Source organism: Mus caroli, unplaced genomic scaffold, assembly GCF_978045245.1.
Source record: "Mus caroli unplaced genomic scaffold, Mus_caroli_1 scaffold_18, whole genome shotgun sequence".
In the NCBI taxonomy this organism is placed as follows: Eukaryota; Metazoa; Chordata; class Mammalia; order Rodentia; family Muridae; genus Mus; species Mus caroli.
The window spans coordinates 4299413-4320969 of record NW_028227273.1 but is presented as its reverse complement, the minus strand read 5'-3'; the positions used below and the strand labels follow the sequence as shown (position 1 = coordinate 4320969).

The window sequence follows — 21557 nt, the reverse complement described above, 5'->3', positions numbered from 1 at the left end:
TCAGTCTCTTTCCACTTTACTTCTTTCTCTTTGATAACAATGTATGATTAGCTAGAATTCCTGAAATGCAGATATAAATTTCCCATTTATTTTCTTTTTTTTTTCTTTCTTTTTTTTTTTTTTTTGGTTTTTCGAGACAGAGTTTCTCTGTATAGCCCTGGCTGTCCTGGAACTCACTTTGTAGACCAGGCTGGCCTCGAACTCAGAAATCCGCCTGCCTCTGCCTCCCGAGTGCTGGGATTAAAGGCGTGAGCCACCACGCCCGGCCCCATTTATTTTCACTTGAAATTCTTGAAGGTGAAAACCTGAGCCACCAACCAGGCAGCATGCACTAGCTGATATGAGGCCCCCAACACATGTACAGCAGAGGACTGTTGGGTCTGGACTCAGAGAAGATGCACCTAACCCTCAAGAGACCTGAGACACCAGGGAGTGGGGAGGTCCAGTGTGATGGGCGTGGGGGGTGGGGGACATCCTGTTGGAGACTGGGAGGTGAGGCAGAGGAGGTATCAGATATGGAAAATCAGAGGGTGGACTAGAAGGGAGATAAAGTCTGAGCTGTAAATGATAAATGAGTAAATTAACAAAAAATAAAAACAAAACCCTTGCTCTGTGTTGTACATAAAATGTATTGAAGTATCATTTGTTATGGTATCCAACAAATATATACTTTTAAATGTACCAATAAATAAGATTTTATATATATATATATATATAATTAGACACACATACACACACACACACACACACACATGGAAATTGTTAGTAATCGTAGGAGTTAGCTACATATTAGTTCCTTGACTAATTTTAAACAATCTTTTGATAATTGAATTGGAGAGTAATGAATGGACATAGTTCAGGTGTTGTACAATGACACTCAAAGCAGTATTCAAAGTTCTGCCTTATCATACATGTCATGGAAAAAAACAAAAGAAAAATGTCTGCTTATTAATGAAGTGGCCATGAAAAAAAAATCATCTCTCTGAATGTGTTTCTTTGTCAGCAAATAATGACCATTCACCCTGACAAGGCTGCACTGATGATTAAATGAGAAACTTTATGGTAAGGCACTATCGGGATATGCGCTTGCAAAGATAGTTGTTTTCACTCTATTCTGTCAAAACTTGAAGGATGCAGTGTGGATAATTAACTCTCAAAATTCTAACATTTTGGAATATTTTAAAAGGCTACTAAAGGTTTCTCTACAAAGTGATATTTTATAACTTGTGTAGACAAGAATGAGCCAAGATGAAGATCAAGTGGAGATGAAAGGTGTTTATTTTCAGACTTCCCATGAGATCGTAGCTAAAGGGATAGCACTAGGGAAGTGGACCCTGAGGCTGAATGAGTCCCATGGCTGGACTTCTAAGCACCTAGGTATGTCACCACCTGAGCAAATCTTGGTGTGGTCAGATTATTTTTAAAACCTGAATTCATTATTCATTTACAATCATTGCAATAACGTTTACTGTCAACTTTTGACAGGCATCTCGTCTCAAAGCTCCTCTCTTACATGGCTGTGAGGAAATACTTTGATAGGTTAATCGAAATAGGGAGGCACACCCTAAGAGTGAACAGCACTCTTCTCAAGTCTTGGGTCCTGGACTGTCAAAAAAAAAAAAAAAAAAAACAGAAGAAGAAAAAGAAACAACAAAAAAAGCAAAGTTGGCTGAGCACCAGTATTCAGTGTTCTCTAGTTCCCACGTGTGGATGTAACTGGTTCAACTGCTTAATCTACTCTGGCCAGGAATCTCTGCTATGATGAACTTTTTCCTCAAACTGTAAGCCCTGTCCCATGAGTTGCAATTGTCAGGGTATTTCATCATAGCAACAGAAAAAGTAGGGCAAGCATGCCTAGAATCAATAAAATTCTTCAAAAGACAAGCAGAGCATGAAGAATTAAAAAGATTCTTATGTTCAGTTGACACTGAGAATGTACCATTATGGAGCTCTTTGACAAGCAGTCTTATAGTCTTTTGATTGACTAAACAATAAAAGCAAGCTGTATGCTACTGAGATTGTTAACATATTAAAATATGTGCTTTTCATAAAAGAGAAATACAAGGTATAGCAATATTTGGGTCTCTGATGGCTAACTATTAGTGTAGATAAAAGCAGAGGAAGGGTGGCTAGTTGCTTTTCTATATAAGAAATGATGTAATCCATTTTGAGAGATATGTTTAATCTTAATTAAACACCTAAGCTTAAACCTTTGATGATCAACTAAACAGGTAAAAGTGTAAATGAACTAGACCAGGTCTGGCCATGACCTCCCAAGAGCTTCAAGGAAACATATTTAACATGGAGGAAGATGCATTGAAAGACATGGATTCAACCTCCATTTTCCCTATTTGCATGACCCTGTCGATCTGGTCCACTCAAGCTACTTAGATCTCTGTTGTCACAGTGTTAAGTGAGAAGTGATGTTTTCATTCAACCTTAGAGTTGAAAGAGGCTAACATTTAAAGAAATGGTCAATTCCAGAGGTCATTCAGTTCATAACTGGCAGGCTCAGGCCTAGAACTCAGTGAGTTCATTGCCTTTATGCACAGTGACTATTTACTAGGCTCTCAATTGCGAAATGGTATAATCTTCTATAGTTTGCATAGGGTAAAGTTCGTGATCATCTTATTTGTTGTTCCTGGTGTTGTCATTTATTGTATTTTCATTTCATAAGTTAACAAAAAACAACTTTGTAAATTTATACAATTCCTAAATAGCTAAATTTTCACACGAACCTAGCTCTGAGGATTATCACCACCAGACTGAGCTGCCTATTCACATCAGTGTACATTTCAACCAATGAATCTTCCATCTTAAATATGCCTATAAAACAAGCCCAGTGTGTATTTGAAAAATAAAACTTGTGTTTATGCTACAAGAAATAAAAGCATCAACTTGACAAAGGGGAATTGTGCAAAGAAATCTTCCTGGAATATTAATATTTAAGGCAATAGAAGATAGTGGTGATAAAATTCAGTTTCATATTTTTATTTGACCATTTTATGGTGCAGTCCAGATGACTACTACATATGGATAAACTTTGTAGGATTTTGTTTATTATTGTGTTTGGAGGTTACCTGTTTTCTAAGAGAAATTATATTTATTTTTCTAAAGATTGATATTTTGTGATAGCATGGACTTTTAGAGCTAAGGTATAAATATAATGATTGGACTTTAAGTGCTCTGGCTCCTCCTAGCTAGCCCCTCCCCCCATATATTCCCTTATACTGTAGCCCTTAATGGTACCTGGTATACAAACAAACATAGATACTTTCTCATTTATAGCATATATACTCAGCAAATGGGTAAACAATCTAAAGCATAAATATATTACTATTTGGGGACAAACTCAAAATTTCTCTAGGCTGTCAGAATTATTTAGAACATAAATGTCTCAAAAATGTGTTTCAACACTATTCACTGACCATCTTCTTCAGAACATATCAGTGATGTCTTTGCTTACAACGTCAACAGTACAAGTGTGGAGTAGCAAAACCTGTTCCAAACATTCAGAGTTAAATGTCTCCAGTCACCTATAGTAATCAATAACCAGAGCGATCTTCACCCAGGCAGAACATAGTGAAGATTTGCTAGTCAATTCTCTTGGTTGTGATCCAAAATAAGTCAGAAAGTTTCTGTCAACAAGCATGTTATAGTCCACAACAGAGTTATTGAGGACACCAGTGGGGCACCAACTGAGTGTGTCTACATGCAGCACACAGAGGTGTTAAGATAGGCTAGACATAAAACTGGTGGTTGGATTATTCGTAATGAATTCTACTCCAAAAGACCAGCCATGAAGCCACATGGAGAACACTCTCTACCTTTGAGATCATACAATCACTTTGGGCTATGGGGTCACAAATCTCTGACTGTAATTTCTTTTTCACTCTGATCAGAGATTGGCTCTGTTTCTTGGCCCATCTCTGACACGACATGTCTCAGTAGCCTTGCACATACACACACACACACACACACACACACACACAAAAGATATTTAAGCTCCCTTCAAAACTCACCACTCCTCTTAGAACTTTGTCATATGCCTTGAAAGTACTTTGGAAGAATATGTTACAAATTCCAGCTATGAGTTTTATCCTTATTTAATGTCATTGAGTTCCCTCAAACACAAGCCTAGCTTTAAAATTCGTTCACTTCTCCCCTTGAAGAAACCATTTTGCTCTTTAATAGTATAAGCTCATCACAGTAATATAATTTCCGGAGTTCATATTTGCAGGAGGAGAAGAACTGACTTTAGTTGCTAAGATCTGTGAATGTTTTCTCCTTTCTGTATCTTCTGAAAATATTGAGAGGCTTTAAGCTAATTTTCTAAAGTATGCAGAACATTGGTGCTTAGGAATGCTGGGAGCTGAGCAGGGAACCTGAGCATAGCACTGACATCATTCTCTGCTCCACACATATGGCACAGCACAAAAGCAGTACTGGCTGAGCACACAGGTCTATTCTGGACTCCAGTTGGCTTTAATTATAAGCAGCCTTGCTTCTTATCATTTACAGTTACATAGTTCTCCACTGACTTAACTAAAAAAAAATAATTTTATACAGAAGTTGTTTCACCATCTATGTTTTTAAATTCATACAAAATTGGGGAGGGGAGAGGCAGAAACTGTCTCCAAATCTGCTCCTCATATATATGCACTTAAGAAAATCCTCACCACAATCTTTGCAATTGGGTCAGCTTACACAAAGGCATGTGTGGTAGACATGAGCTCCCTCTGCACCCGCAAACCTTGTAAGTGACACCTCATAATAGTGCAAATGAAGCATAGCATGAAAAAAAATGAAGAAGAATGAACCTGGATCCAGCAGTTTCTAAAACATAAGAGACTAAATTTTCTTCCTTAGAATATGCTACTCGAGCTTTCCTTTCCTTACATACACTTAACATATATGTATGTAATCATTATTAAAAAAATAAACAGTCTTATGCTTCTCAGAAACTCTAAGACAACCAAACAGGCTCATGTATTTGTCCACACATGCACATTTGCAAGAGTCACAGATTTTAAACGGAGCCTCTTTTTTAACTTGCCTTCATTTCCTGGTAGGAATTTATCACACTGTCATTTACCTTTTTGCTTTGCTTTTTCTCTCATCTATTAGGCTCAGCAATTCTTTCCTTGTGAGCCCTTTGTCCTAATAATTAGCTAAATATTCATCAAGCTTATTGACCCAACAAATTCTACTTCACCTCTTTCTATTAGGTTTCTCTCAAGCTCCCACCCTACGAGCCCTGCTCTGGGGCCCTCTGCCCTCCCTGCACACCCTGGTTTTGGAGTGCAAGACCCTTAGACGCCGATTTTTCAGCCTAATGTTCTTAGCTTGCTCTCTATAGAATTGTCTCTTTTCTAGAGAAGGGAGGGGAGACATGTGAAAACTTCACACCTGTATTTTCTTTATTAAATTCTGACTGGTGAGTATGTAGGAATGGAGGGAGGTTTTACAAACAAATGTGGCCACATAACTAGCATTCTCTGAAAGAAAGAAAGTTCTCTGACCCTAAAGACCAATGCCCACTGTGGCCCATGCACTGTCTCTAGCAGCCCATCGTGATTTCTCCTTTTCAATGATAGATGAGCCTGATTTTTCATTCACATACAGACACTCAGTCTATTCTGGAGGGAAATAAATGTTACCAAAGACCAGCAGAGGGCATCTGCCTGGGGTAGAAGCTACATTTGTAAAAGAGTGTCAAATTGCTACAGGGGTCCTTTTTGTCCTCTGTCACCTCCACAGGCCCTGTCCACATTCTCAGACCTTACCACTGGGTCACTCTGCAGAGTCAGACCCACAAGAAACTTATGTGCACATGAGATAATTAGCTCATAGCGCCCCACTGCTACAATTAGCCATCCCACACCCTCACATACCCCCATCTGGTACACCACTCCCACCCACCCACGCTCTGTCTGGCCCTCCTGTGCCCTGGCTCTCCTTCCTCCCACAGGAGAGCTATAATTCTGCACAAAGGCAGAGCAGTGGTTGAGGGCTACACTCAGGTAAGGTAGCAGTACGCTCCCCGGAATCTAAGGAGTCAGAGGGATGAGCACCTGGAACTCATTACTGTTTCCCAGGGATCTGCCCTCTGATATTATAGAAAGCCCTGGTTCGGGTTTTACTAGGTGTCTCTAAAGGAATTCCTTCAAGAACCAGGTGAGGTAAACAATCAATTATTTGGAGCCAATGTAAAGTGTGTCACTATTCCACTCCCAGTGAGGGGTTGCCAGGGTGACCTGCCTCTGTTCATTAGATCATGCTGTAGCTTTTCATGCCTAGCCCACAGTCGTCCCGAGGTAGGAAGTCTATCCCAGGAGAAGGGGCCGACATCATAGTTCTAACAGTTGCCCCTGGGAGGGGAAATACATGAGAGGGAGCTGAGGATCCAAGGAGCAGAGTCTCAAAGGTGAATGGACTGCAAGAAAGAAATGGAAGAAGAGCCAAAGAAAGTAATCACAGCTTCCAGCCTGCTGGGTAAATGAGTAGGTCTTTCACTCAGAAAAGACAAAGACTAAGGAGTGAAGAAAGCCTCACGTGCACTGAAAAGGGGGGGGGGGAACTGGCTGATTTTGTTATTTTATTTTTGGCAATTCGGTGAATCTGATATAGCTTTCATCTAAACATAAGAGGATACTGGCTCACAAGGCATTTCTCTATACTCATATCTTCCCTAACAAACTGGAAAACAGGTCCCTTTTCCTGAAATTTCTCTTCTTCCAGGCAGAACTCCTGGCTTAGCCCAGGAAGCCTGCACTCCATGGAAAGCCTCCATGGAAAGAATTGCACAGAGGAGGAAGCTAGACTGGCTGTGTTCAGGAGACCAATCTTCAGAGAGATGGGGTCTGTGAAGTCACAGACCACTCCCATTGCATCTAAAGAATAATTCGGCCGTGTGTGTGTGTGTGTGTGTGTGTGTGTGTGTGTGTGTGTGTGTGTAGTGGAAAAAGGATGGTTTCCAGGAGGAACTCTGTTTCCAGTAGGACTGACCAAGATCAGAGAGGGTGGCTCACTGTACTGCTGCCTTATCCAAGTAAGACACACGTGGGGTAAGAGGGAATGGCCTCCTGTTGAGTGGGTGCCTAGTCCCGGGACCTCTTTCCTGGCACTGCAGTCTGGAAGCAGCGCTTTGGAGAGATGCACAGGTTCGAATGCTCACTGCTTGGGCCAGGGAAGATGGTCTGGAGGTGGGGCAGCGCTGCACAGACAAAAGGTTCTGCAGAGTCCTCATCTCTCTCCCTCAGGTCCCTCTGTGGAGCGCGGCGCCCCATCTGGCCACTGAGTGACCTTCTGGCGAGAGACACCCCCTTCCAGCGGGGCCAGGCTCCCTGCCCAGGCTGGTCCTGTATTAGATGCCCACATCTCCCAGCACCTCGGCAAGGCATGCCCCTCCCACCCCTCACCACAAACACCCGCGCTGCCTTCACCCATCCCTTTCTATTGTCTTCAAAGAGATAAGTGGCTCCCAACAAGCACACCTAAATGCACCTCCCTTTTCTCTGGCTCCCACATCTTAGAGCCTTAAGGGCCAAGACGCCGCGATCAAGTGCAGGGTTGAAGAGGGGAAGGAAGAGGATAACCCGCAAGAACTTGGCATTGCAGACCCACCGTGTCCGCCTCGCAAGGATGCTGGTGACCTGTAGATTGCAATAGGCACTGAATGATGCTTGCTGCTGCCATGGAAATGGTGGATGTGGTGCGCTCCCAAACTGGATGCCCCCCAGGCCACTCCTAGGAGGCCGCTGAGGGTGAGCGGGACTATCCAGATCAGGGCCAGGCGCCCCCCTGCGCCGCCGCCACTGCCGCCCCCGGGCGATCCCAGATCGGCGCCGCACCGAAGCATCCTCTGGTACATGGCGGGGCGCCCGCCAAGGGGCAGCCGCCGCGGGAGGCAAAGTTTGGGGCACAAGAAGAGAAGAGGAAGCCGGGGATCGGGCGGCTCGCGGTTGGCTGCTGGATTGGCCGCCTTACCGCGCCAGGGCAGCCATCCTCTCCCTCCTTCGGACAGTCTTCTCAGGGTCCTGGAGTCTGCAGTGCCCTACACCCCAAACAATCCGAAACATAGCCGAGGTGAATGTAGCTGGCCGGAGGACTTGTCCGGAAAAGCAGACCCGAAGAACAGCAAGCGCAGAGAGGGTGGCTGCTTCCAGGTTTGCAGGGCTCCAGGTTCTCCAGATATACTCCCCAAGAGTTTCGGGCGAGAGTGTGTGCCAGGGTTGGGGAGCCTGGAAATTGTTTAAAGCTCCTCCCGGAGGGTCTTCACTTCTACATGACAGCCATCCACCGGGAATCCACTAGGTAAATCCATTTAGCATTGTGCGTGGGGAACTGGGAGACCACTTCGCCGGTCCAGCCTCCTTTCAGGAAAGAAGCAGACCCCATGGACGCAAGGCACCCCGTCCCTCCATTCAGCCCTGGCCAGCTCTCCAGCTCCCGCCAGCCTCACCCGGGCAGCGCGCAGAGCAGCGGCGCGCATCGCCTGCTCCAGAGGCAATCTCCGAGTCCGCCGCCTCCTGACACTACGCCCGACGATGGGTTCAGAGGGAAGTGGGCACCCTCGTGAAGACAGCAGGGATCGAACTGGGGAAAGCGAGCGGAGGAAAAGCGGGAGCAGATGAAGGAGCGGAAAAGGAGAAAATTTTAAAAAAGAAAAGAAAAAGAAAGAAAGAAAAGGAAAGAAAAATAGAAAGAAAAAAATAAATAAAAGAACTGAAAAACCACACACGCTGGTGAAGCAAGGGGCTCTATGCAAATCTGCAGTCTCCAAACAGCAAATCACCGAAGCTCGGATGCAATGCAGAGGACGAGCCTATGTAAGGAGGGAGGCTGGTCTAGCTTTCCGAAAAAAACCCGCCCGCTTTGCCTCTCCCTGGCATTCTCCACACATCATAGAGGCACGTGGACGCGATGCGGGAAACACCTAAAACGCAACGCTCCCTCCTTAGCCAGGTGATCCTTCCCTCTGAATCACTTGGGCAAAAGGCACTGTCCCCTACCCCTCTGCATAAAAGTAACCAGTGTCTTTAGAGCTCTTAAAAGGGAAGGAATTCTGCTTTTTTTATTGGACCAAACTTGTTCTACCGGGTGTTCAAAACCAAACTGCTAAAAAAGGCTTGACACCATCCACTCGGCGTCAGTTCCGATGATCTGCTTACTGCTCATATTATTTATAACAAAGAGCCCTCCTTCCCATTACAACATTGTGACTCCTAGAAGCCAGTGTAAGTCAGGGGAACTGAAAGTCTAGGAAGGCAACAGGATGAGCAGCCAAGGAAGAGGTAAAAGAGGGAAGCAGGGAACAAAAGAGGGAGAGAAGAGAAAGAGAAGTGATGTGAATTAACTGTCTTTCAGTAAATAAATTGGGATATCAAAGAATTCTTGAGATATGGACTTGTCCAACTGTGATCTCTCCTCTTCTAATGACGGGTTCTCACCCAATTTCATAAGGGAAATAGAATCAGGGCCAAACATTCTAAGACCTACTGACCCCAACAACAACAACAATAACAACAACAACAACAACAACAACAAAGACATTTCTATGAAACTGAATATCTCTCTGGAAAGCTTTGTGTCCCAGTGGGGTGGGGGGCAGGAAATAAAAAAGCCTGCCTATCATTCTAGATCCTATACTATTCATGTAACCAGACAGGTGGCCACCTCCAGATTAAGATCGGGGGCTATACCTGAAATATTGCCCACTATGTTAACGAATGACGAGGGCAGCAGTGTGCCCCCTAGAGTGAGAGTCTTGCAATTATTTCTGTTGCAGTAGAAATCCACATACCTCTGAAATCATAGCCTCTCATACACTTTTCACTCTATGTATAATATGCAGCAAAAATATGAGAGCCTGTGTTTTATTAAAATATTATTAATTAATGCTATATTAAGACAGGATATCATGTAGTGTTGGCTGGGCTTGAACTCCAAATCCTCCTACCCATTTTTCATAAGCACTGGGATTATAGGAATGAGTTACCATACTTGATGTGAACTCTCATACGCAACTTACTCTTTGAAAGTTATTCTGAGAGGATTTGATTCAAATCAGCTCCTTATTCACATGGCCATTTGAATTTGTATATTGGATGCTAGCTTACAAACAGGTAAGTTTGTGAATCAATCGACAAATAATAAATACCAGGGGTTCCATATCAAATATATGGCAATCCATCATTACCCCATTCTCCCTCAAATCTTATTTCATTTTACTGGGAATATAATTCTTCAGAACTTCATTATTCCATGTAAAAACATTGTTTCTCGGTTACCCAGAAAGGCTGAAATATCAACAGAACCTGCATCTCCTAAGGTATGCTGCCTGCTTATATCCTTGCGTTTTGTCAAGTATGTATGTTGGTTCGTATGAAGAGTCATCTCTATATGTGTTATATAAAGTACAGCTCCAAGAGAATGAAGAAAATCATCCCCAGAATCTGTTTTTAAGACTATAGGTCCAGGGATGGAGGAGATAGGTGTGTGGAGGAAAAGATCTGCAGTGAAAGACCAACAACCAAAGTTAGGATCACCAGAACCCCCATATAACACAGAGAGCACTTCAGGTATCTGTGACCCCACTGTCCCCCTAGAGAGACTGGAGGTGGTGACAGGAGCAGGAATATCACTTAAACCAGCTTACACAGCAACAAGAGATCTCGTCTCAAACGACGTACAAAGAGGGCAGGCACCCATAATTCACTGTCTTGTGACCTTCACACCTGACCTCCACACCCATATCCATTAACATGTATACACACATGTGGGGTGCTGCTTATTCTGAATGTGACATTTCAGTGTCTGTATGGAAAGAGGGGGGAAGACTGGTTTAGGTGACAGAAAAGCTGTTGTGCTTTCTTGGAAACATCTTTCACTAGTTATGTCACATTGCTTTCTTGGCCTCTCTCTGAAGCATCATGGGTTCATTCATAGACTACTCCCCTCTTATCTTTCTTAACAATCACATGAGGCAGAAAAGATACAATGCACTATTTAATGTTAGAGTGCTTTTTAAAATCCCCGTTCTCCGTGCATTTGAGGCAGGATACATCTTTTCGAATGCAGGTCTAAGCTGCATGGGCTGATTAATGTACCCAATACCTTATACCCTGTCAATCAGTAAGAAATGAAGTCTATCTTTTCCAGTACCCCATAGATGGTGTAATTTGTCCTTTCCTTTCCAACTAGATCCCCAAAAGGAACAGGATCTACATCTTCCTTTGTACTCCCTCTAGTGCCCAACATATGTGAAACATAGGTAATCTCAAACACACCAAGTTCTTATTATTTCCTATAGTTATGGCCCATAACCATGGCCACGATTATGGTCACCGTGAACACTGAAACAGCACATACTGAATCATTGCTGTTTGAGAAATGTCAGGTTAGGTTCTTCTGAACCCAAGTTACATCATTTTGAGTCACTAGTTAACAACTTTTTTGTGGTTCTATTTAGAGATATTATTTGATATCCATTGTCCGTTAACTTACATTGAACTCTTGACCCAAGTAAAGCTTATGCAAGACATGAATTTTGTCTGTCAAGGATGTTTGAGCCTGCAATCCTTTCAGTGACAGGACCAGGCATTAGTTTCAAATATTAAATTCAGTGAAGAAAAGCATAAAGGGGTAAGTAAAAAGCTTGAGAGATGAGTCAGAAGCAGGAAAATCATATACAAACCAAAACAAAATTTAAGAGGTATAAAAATTCTGGCACTAAATAAACTGCAAGCTGAACACTTTTGTGTGATACAGGACTAAAGGCAGGGAGGCAGAGAGGGTCTTGTTAAACTTGAGCTTTGAACCCCTTTGGGGGACTGAAATTTTCACTTTTTTGTGTGTGTGCATGCACTAATGATTATCAAAGCATCGGAACTAATTTAGGGTGACACACTCTAGTGGGGGGGGTGAAGAATCTTTCTGTATGAATAAACAAGGTTGATTGTATTTGTTAATATCTTGATTGCTAGGAAAAGATGAGGTAGCCTGTTAGGAAGTGACATCTATACATTAAAGCACATACAAAGAGAATCAATGCAGAAGATCCACTGGGTTTTCCAAAGACAGTTCACTGAAAAAGAATCTCCCTCCTGCCTTATATTGCTGTGGGCCTTGGGGGATAAAGGCAGGGTTAGGGAAAGGGTAGGCCGGAAATCTTAGTTTTACAGGGGTCTCAGGAGCTTAAGAAGGAGTATTTATCGCTGTCTTGACAGAGAAAATTGTAGCTATTGTCTTTCAGGCAGATGTCCAGGGCACCTTTGCAATACTTAGGAGGAACCGGGGTGGACACAGTACTGCTGCTGCACAGGCAGTGTTTGTTATAAATGGTAGTAATTTTGTGAAACAAGAAGCAGTTTTCTGTCCAGATGGTGGGCAAAACCTTACAGACAAGCACATGCCTCTTTTGAATGAGGTAATAAAGCTTGTTCTTATTGTTTAATCTGTGTCTCTTCAGATGACTAGGCTGGCAGTTTGAGATTATGCTAAGGGAAACTGAGGCATGTCTGATAACCTGTTGTTTTTAGATAGCTCAAAAAATTTGTCAGAGGAAACATGGGACTTTGGCTATCTGATTTTTTTTTCAGCATGTGTAGTCTTTGAAAGTCAGTGACTTTATCTGGGGCTCTCTTCTTCCCTTCTGAGATACAAACTCACTGCACTGCTCACACTATTCTCAAGCAATCCTCTTGCCTCAGCCTCTGCAACAGTTGGGGTTGTATCAACATACTGATTCCTCATCCACCGTTTATACTCTATTATCACAGCGGGGGAGAGTTGCTAAAAGTCTTGGGCCATAATTGTCTCTGATACTGCTGGAGCTTTGCTTTTTAGTTTGAATACACTCATCTGTTAAAGGTAGATTGATACATGTTGAAAGTCTTTGAAGGAAGGGGTTGGAACTGGCTCTCTTTGTTTCAATTTTTAATGTAGCAAATTGTGTGTAGTAGCCAAAATATCTTGTATACACATTTTACTTCTATTTGAATAAAATAATCTGAATCCTAAATGCATCAAAGCTTTATCATTTGCAATGATGCCAAAATAATACTGAGAACCAAAGAGTTATCTATAGTTGGCATGACTCAATGGTCTGACTGTATTAACTCATATAGTCATTACAAAATGAGGTGAAGTCGCTATTCACATTGTATCCTGATAGCCACCTAATACTGAGAGATGATAAGCTGGTCAATTTAGCACTACAACACTGTCATATTAGTATGAAGGAAAACATTTTTGGCAAATCACCTTTAAGCTTGCTTGTAAAAAGAACATAAAGAATAAAATATAAAGAGAAAAGACTAGAACCTCCTCAACCTTCCAAAAAGAGCTATACAATTTCATGCACAGTTATTATTAAGTTCTGTTTCTATAGTAAAGAATGGTCTATGTCTTGCATTCACTATAACCTATTTGGGGATCTGTGGAGGGTTAACCTTCACTTGCCTCTAACAACTCTAGCTCCTGACTACTACTCAAAGGAACCAGATAGATTTGTGCATTCAATCATCCCAAGATAACTCAAACAATGATCTACCATGAACAACCACATGAATAGCCTGGGATGGACAATAGTGTTCAGAAGTGAAAAATTAGGTTTTCCAGGAGGAAGAAGGGAGGTAAAGGAAATGGGAGGGAAGAGTGAGTGAAATTTGGAAGGATATAGAACAGGAATGGCCATTTCAAATTATTTTCTCATATCCCAAAGTTACTCTTTCTATCTTAAAGAATGGAATGGTCGCCAGGCAGACATAGCTACCTTTTCATGGTTTTCTTAAGCTTAATTGGAAATCCCTATGTCTCAGTATTAAGCTTTTTAAATAGTAAAGTAGACATTGATGTAGCAGAGGGGAAGTATATTAAAACCCACAGGCAGCACTAATCTTTTAAAAATAAAAATGAGGAGATGTCAGTCTTGACCCCATATTTCCACGGCCTGTACTCAGAACTGAAGGAGAAAAGAGGGAAGGACTCACAAAAGAATAGTCTGTGAGAACTCTATTAAAGGTAAACTCCTGGTCTTATTACCTCTATATATGATGTTAGGTCCTGAAGGGTATTTTGAGATTGATCAGTACAGAAGAACAAGGACACTAAGAAAGAAAGAGAGGAAATCACATCCCACAGTTAAAAAAGCACCCTTGGGCATCTACTGCAATCCCTTTGTTGTTGTTGTTTTTCCCTTAATATTGGTAAAACTGTAGTGGAATAGTCATTTTGTGTGTAGTTTGTATATAGATTTAGAAGTTCATTTTCATCCAGTAACAGACACAGACTGGTATGTATATGATAGTATATGATAGTCAATCTATCTATTACTTACGAGTCTAGTGAGTGATATAAATCAGGGAGAGTAGCGTAAGTTCAACATGAGCCAACATGGCACGCAGTTCACTCCAGTGAAATTCAAGTCTGGATATTCAGTTGATTTCAGTGAAGTCAGGGTTACTTATATTCAGGGCTGGAATATTTTATGATCTGTGTGTTTCCTTTGTCCTATTTAGTAAAAATGCAATTTACTATGGCCTAAATAAAAGTCAGCGCCTAAGCAAGGTAACTATCTATACATATTGCCGGCATCTGCTTGAGTACCAAGCATTAATGTCACTGTCAGAATGCATTGGTTGTCTACTTTTCAGCAAACTTGTATTGTTGTCCCATAGCCCACATTCTTCCAAGGTGAGTGTGTTCATTCCTTAGTTGGGAAAGATGGAGCTGGGGTGCAAGCATGTGAGTTTGCATCTCTCTCTACCATTATTGTGACATCATTTATCATCTCTCCAAGTTTGCTCATCTGCAGAAAGATTATGGTCCTGCATTTAATATTACTGAGACATGTTTTATGATGGGTTAAATACTTTATTCACATATACACATTTTAGTCAGATACTGAAAGCATAAACATAAGGAGCCTTGAAGTGTGTTTTAACAATATTTTCAACTCTCTTTACCCTGTCAAGCTTGCTAACTTATCAAATAATTTATTAATTTGGCTTTCCTAAATCTACCATGCTTAAATTATAGTGTGCAGGGAAAGACCTATAAGGACTGTTATCTTTTTATGCATCAGGTCACAGATTACTTTGGTTTTGGCTTCCTGATAGTTTGGTGACTAGGTGACTCTAGAGCTGCTGGGTTACAGAACAAGACTTGGGACCAATCCTCTGTCTGACTGATGCCCTTGACATAGGCTTTACTAGTGAACACAGTATGTTTTTTGATTAAGCTACTCAGCATTGATCTCACCTCCATTTAGCTGCCTCCAAAACTGTAGACAGGTTAGTGTGCTCTAAGCATGGATGATGGTGTTGGACCATTTCTCTGCTGTAAAGCATTTTTGAAGACTTCAAGACACCATCATTTTCATCTCATAGCAGACAACAGTCTAGTTGAAAAGTCTATCAATTTCCCTGCTTCTCTTTGCAGCTGAGCCTTTATTTGGTGACTGTGCTCCTGGCCTCCACTAACTTACCAGCAATGTGACTTTAGGTAGATTATTTAAACATAATAACTGAAGGGTCACTGTGTCTATTAAGGGATGTGATACATTTCAAGTAAGATATTACCTGTCACATAAATGTACATACTGATGTTGTGGCTGATGACAATTGGGTTATTTTTTTCCTTTATAGGAAGAAAATCAATCGTGGTAACATTTGTTTTCAAATAAAACCCAAGGCTTCTAATATTATAAGTAGCCATCCACTATGACAAAAGCAAGTCGATCATCTGTCCCAGGTGCTAGATGCCAAGGTTCGTGTCTGGCCAGCATTAACCACAGAGAAGACCAGGGCCATGGACCAGCTGGCACCTGTCTGCCTACAGAACAGAGCACAGTCCTCACGTTCCTGCCTCTCTGCACAAAAAGTAGCATGAGCTTATTGAGGATAGAATCAGATTTAGAAGGACAATTATAAGCCAAGGTAGAAGGATGTGGAACGAATGCACAATTTGTTGATTTTCTAGTAAGCACAGGCATTTAAACCAGAAACCAGACATCCTGTCCATACCATGTGTTTAATTTCCTGAGCATCCAAACTTTTAGATCATGAGCCAGCTTACTCTATCTTCACAATTCTATATTCTACATCTCCATTTGTTTGCAGTGAAATGAATGAAATCATGCAGTTTGAATAAGATCTTAAATAGCCTTACTTGGGATCTGTAATCTGCTCCCCATCAAATTCGGTAGTTATTAGATTAGGTATATGTTGCATTACAAATTTTTCACAGTAATATTTTGTTGTTAGTAGCTCAGCAGGCAAGGCCACTCCACTACAAAGATCTCCTTCACTGCAGGCAAAGTTAGAGCTGCATAGCATGGTTATAAGCCTTATAGTTGGCTCTGTGCAGCCTCACTAGTCTTATCTGCCTCAAATTCTGCTATTTCCCATGCAGACCCTGTGCCTCCAACCCTGGATGCACTTAACCTTTTTCTAAAGTGTAGCGGAATCTTAGTTTGTGTGCTTGTTTGTCCATTACACACCCTATTCCCTTAGGGAAAAAGAAGAAAAGGATACAACCCTTTCCCCATTCTTCCCTCCTAATATTACGTCATTCATTCTTCAATCAATGTGTTTGCGTATTTCTTTTTGATTTTTTGTTCCATTTTGGTTTTGTTTGTTTTTCATCCTGTTTTGTTTTGGTTTTCAAGACAGCTTTTCTCTGTATAGTCCTGACTGTCCTGAAACTCATTCTGTAGACCAGGCTGGCCTCAAACTCAGAAATCAGCCTGCTTTAGCCTCCCAGTGCTGGGTTTGAAGGTGTTCACCATCACCACCTGTCTTCAATCAAAATTTTAAACATATTTCTTTGTTGTAATTTTTTGGGATGCTGTCAATTATTTGCTTTCATAATTTTTGGAATATCAAAAATGAAGATAAGTAATAATATCCTCAAATTATAACTGTATAGAGTGAGCATATGAATTAGCAGTATTGGTTCTATCTCCGTTTTTAGGAGTTTCAAAGGACCCAAATTAATAGAGAAGTGAAACCTCTTCGTCAGCTGGCCCAGGAACTCTCTGGAAAACATTTTTCTTGCTAATAACCAATTAAAGAATAAAGCTTAATTTTAGCTAGCATGCCAAGATAATTGATTATAAGGAATAATAGAATTCATTGTGATGTTTTCCTACTCCTATAATAAGTGGATGTCATTCCTTCTCTTAAGGCATGAAAACCAAAATGCCACCAGGCTACGCGGCCTGGTGGCAGTTGAATTTTGAGAAAAGTTCAAAAGCTAACTTCTGAATCTGTGGCTGTATGAGTTTATAGTGGAAATGTTGTCGGCTTCATCAGGATAATCATTCAAGAGTGATAAACATTAAACTTAGCATCAAATATATTTACCGTGGAACAATGAGAGAACCATCACTGGGGAATGAAAGGACTTGGTGTGGACACTTCCTGACTGACATCTCCTGGAACGTCTATTTTTGGGAGAGGGTACATGTTCCAAAATATCAATTCCTAAAAGATGGGGAATGCTTTGTTTCTTGTATAACACATATTTGACCTCTGAAGCATTTTTTAAAAAAAAAATTAATCTATTTTTTGTAACTGTCTTCCTTTTCCTTTTGTAAAGAATTGCTTTCCCTCCCACTTGCTCTCTTCTGTTGTTGTGATGATTCCCCCAGAGGACCACGTGTTTGTCTTGACAGGTGTTAGTAGATCCAGAGACCTCTGTAGAATTGTTCCTGCCTGCACCAGAGTACAGTAGAAAGCATAACGCTGCAAAGGTAATGAACTTACCTTATTGCATTCTAAATAAAAGAAGCCACACAGCAAGTGGAATTAATTTGCTAATGACTTTGTAATGAAGCTTTCATTAGACATATGTTGTAGTCTTCAATATCTAACAGACGGTACATATTAAAACAAAGCAATACTGGTGATTTTTTTGAATGTCTAATGATTGCCTCATAGAATGTTCAGTAAAATAGTTTAGCCTCAGATTGTTTTATTACAGAGATACAATAAACATTTCTAGATATGCATTCTTTTAAAACTCTGATTAGATTAAATAAATGCCGGTTTCTCTGTTTCTCTTTAACAGCTAAAAGTAGATTTACTGTTTTATTGGTGGTGGTGGTATGAGTTTCTCAGACAATATCTCAGAAATCACAGGCTGGTAACCTTGAACTCCCTATGGTGGTCAGGGTGGATTTGAATGCCTGGCTCTCCTAACTCTACTTTCCCAGAGTTAGGATTACTTACAGCCTGTCTTGATAGAACCCAGCCTATGGCATTCATTTTTTAAAGGATGGAAAAACAGGAGTTTTATGTATAGTGTATATTTTAATTTATTAATAAAATTTAGAGACAACTGATTGAGAATATAAGTGTTTTAATCCAATTCAAAATGTTTTATATTAAAAGCAATGTTACCTAGCAGAGCAAGTATTAGCTTAAACGGTGGTTGAACTGAACACTTTAATGATCGATGAAAGACCAATACAAATAAATGTAATTAATACCCCCTTTATATTAGCAATATTTCATTTAAAATTTGTCAAAGACAAATTTCAAAACATTTCATAGAAAAATCTGCTTCTATCAAAAATCCTCTGTTTTGGAGCTTGGGCTGTCCCTTTCTAGCCAATATTTATTATAGGGTAAAGAAGAACTACAAATAAGACATCCTTGTGGCTCCACTCTGCTGTGATCTTAATTCCTTATTTTATTTTTCCTTGCAAATTCTCCCCTGCTTCCTTATAATCAAAGTTTTCCATGAGACTGGAAGATCTTATCGACCATGCATTTACTGTTATATCTTAAATTTACTGATTCAAATATTATTCACTGCCACACTTTTCAGGAGAAAAAGGAAACATGGTAAAAGAAAAGGAGAGGTTGGTCTTTTCTCCCTCAGCAGTAGCAGTCAAGAATGGCGTGGAAGCTATGCATCATGAAGAAAAGTAATTTCCTACTTGAAGGGTTAGACACTACTCTCTTTTATCTTGTTAAGTCAAATTTTTAGTTATTTTTTCAAGTAATACTGATTTTTTTCAATTTACATAAATATTCTCTAGGGAAACTTCAAAAGACCCCACAAACAGATATTTCTCAACCAATCAACAAAAGAGACAAAAAGTATAATAAAGTAGCAGTCTTAAACCCTAGCGCAAGCATTTATACAGCATGGGGAAGATTAAATGGCAGACAAGCTAACGATAATTAACTCAATAGGAAAAATTTTGTATTGATCCACAAGGCTTTCTTCTTCCCTTTCTTTAGGAAAAATACAGGTGATTTTTATTTTGAAGCTACTCACATACAGTAGCATTAGATATTTGAAAGCTATGTAAATTTCTGCAAATGCTTGTTTTACCTCTGAGTTAAAAAGCACTATTAACTACTGCCCTTGGTTGGCAATAAATTCATACTTGAGAAAATATGTAGCAGAGCACTGCAGTAAGCAGCACCATATGAGAACCATAATCAGTCTTAAGTGCATTTCCATTCATGGGGGCACCGAGCATTTCTTAAGTGATAAAGGCAAAGCATAAGCACATGTGCAGAACAGGGAGAAGGAAAATCAATAGCTGATTTTCACTCTCCATTGTGTAACTGTGTATTGCTTATGTGAGTCATGTTTGAGGAATTTGTAAGATTTCAATGATGAAATCTAGTATATCATATATTTAAGAACACAAAGTCTTCAGAGTGAAATCCAAGTGTTGTGACAAATCTTCTAATTGATTTCATCATATACCTTAGGTTCTCGGTTTTATCTGGCTACGGTCCCACCTTTCAAACGAGTGACTCATCTTTGTGTGCAGTGAGTGGTTGTGGAGCAAGCTCTATCTTGGTATTTTGATTGTGTGTTTCTACTTGTTAAAACACTGACACTATTAAGTCAGATTCATACTAAATTTCCTATAGAGATATTAAGGGCCAGACAACAATTATAGTCATGCAGCAGATAGTCCCTGCTCGGCATATAACTAGAGTATTATTTTCTAAACCTGGTGAATAAAATTATTGCGTAAGCCAGAAAATTGCTTGTGAAAGCTGAAGGGGATAAATACCACAGTAGCCAAATTAAAAGTCTGTGGACCAACTATCAAGCAGAATGAAATAAATCCATTGCAACAAAATAATCGTAGATAATCATAACTGTCTAAGATATTGCAGACATTCAGGGTGCCTGAGAAAACTGGAATTTGTAGAGATGATTTTATTTTGACCCAGTGAAAATCCATCAGCCCAACCATAAGTAAATACAGATCCGTTTGAATCTTCTAGGATTCTAGAAAGTTGGTTTTATGACACATCAGAGATGGAAAGTATGTTGAGATTAGTGTGGTTTTTTTTAAGTGCTAAATGGTGCAAATTTGAATGAGACCTGATTAATTATTAGGTAGTGTCTGCCTTAAACACAATCAGTAAGTAAAAAGAGAGTGAGGCTGTCCACAGTAATATTTCTGCAGAAGCCCTCTTCTGTCCTTTCCTAGAGCAAGCTATCACCCAAGAAAAGCTGATGTGACCCAGTAGCTCTAATTTTGCTTGCAACATCTTCCTGACAACGAGCAGTAGTTCAGAGCATTGCACAGCAATGCCGTCCTCTAAAAATGTTCCTTTCCCCCAACCTTGCTTACAATCATGTTGCCTAATTTAAGAGTGAGATGCTGGAAATGGAACTAGCATGTTTTTCTTTTTTTCAGCTTATTTTGACCTAAAACCGTGTAACTGTTACCAAAACTAGAGAGTCATTCCCCATGAAAAACACCCATCTTGACACCATGTCCTCTAAACCACAGTAAGGATGGAGAACCAAGAAGTGGAGGCGGGTTGAGGGGGGGGAGCATAAATGTTTGATGTCCTCTGACATGCTTTATTAAGGCCCTGGGCCATCTAATTCGACCCCTTAAGAAATCTTAAAACTAAGTGATCTACTTAGTCAGATGTCAGTGTATTGGATTTTAGGGGCTAAATACACCCCTGACGAATGTAACCAATTTCCAGGAAAGATGGTTACACACACAGGTGAGTCAGACCACCTATGTTCTAGGCACCCCACAGAGATATGTCTTCCTCAAGAAAACTGGTAACTTATGCTCTAGGTTTCTGAAGAGCCACAGCATTTTCAGAAATGTAAAACAGTTCTTTTTACTCCAAGACCATTAAGGACAGTAATTGGGAAATAAAGTGGACTAAGGCTCTCGAAAAGGAGAAAATGCCTTTGGGTAAGAACATTATGGACCTAAAAGGAAGAGCTTGTGTTGTCCTTGCTGAACATGTCAGGGAAAAAAATAAGACTAACAACATTCCATTCAGTAAAGATATTAATTAGAACGTGAAGACTGAGGATACTGCTCAAGAGCACTTACCCCACAATTATGAGGAAGTGACTTCAAATCTCAGCATCCTTATAAACAACGGCTCATGGTTGTGAGTGTTTGTAACCCCAGCATTGTGGAGCAGAGCTGTTCAGTCAGTCAAAGTCCCTGGCCAGTCAACCTAGCCCAGATGGCCACTTTCTATTCACAGTCTCAAAGCAATAAAATAGAAACCAATAAAATAGACATTGCACAT

General features: G+C 40.5%; 1 protein-coding gene across 42 annotated transcripts in view; it reads right to left on the bottom strand.

Annotated features, from left to right (window-relative positions):
* Nucleotides 1–21557, bottom strand: part of Nrxn1 (neurexin 1) — a 1038549-nt gene that overhangs the window by 405218 nt on the left and 611774 nt on the right. For 3 of the 42 annotated variants that reach the window (XM_021149700.3, XM_021149701.3, XM_021149704.3), the window contains exon 1: nucleotides 7627–8904. The exons of 38 other annotated variants lie outside the window; for them this stretch is intronic. In XM_021149700.3, coding sequence (XP_021005359.1) covers nucleotides 7627–7873 — 247 coding nt within the window. In that variant the 5' untranslated portion in view covers nucleotides 7874–8904. Of the gene's footprint in view, nucleotides 1–7626; nucleotides 8905–21557 lie in introns of those variants that run through there. One more of the 42 variants, XM_021149702.3, reaches the window with a different exon arrangement.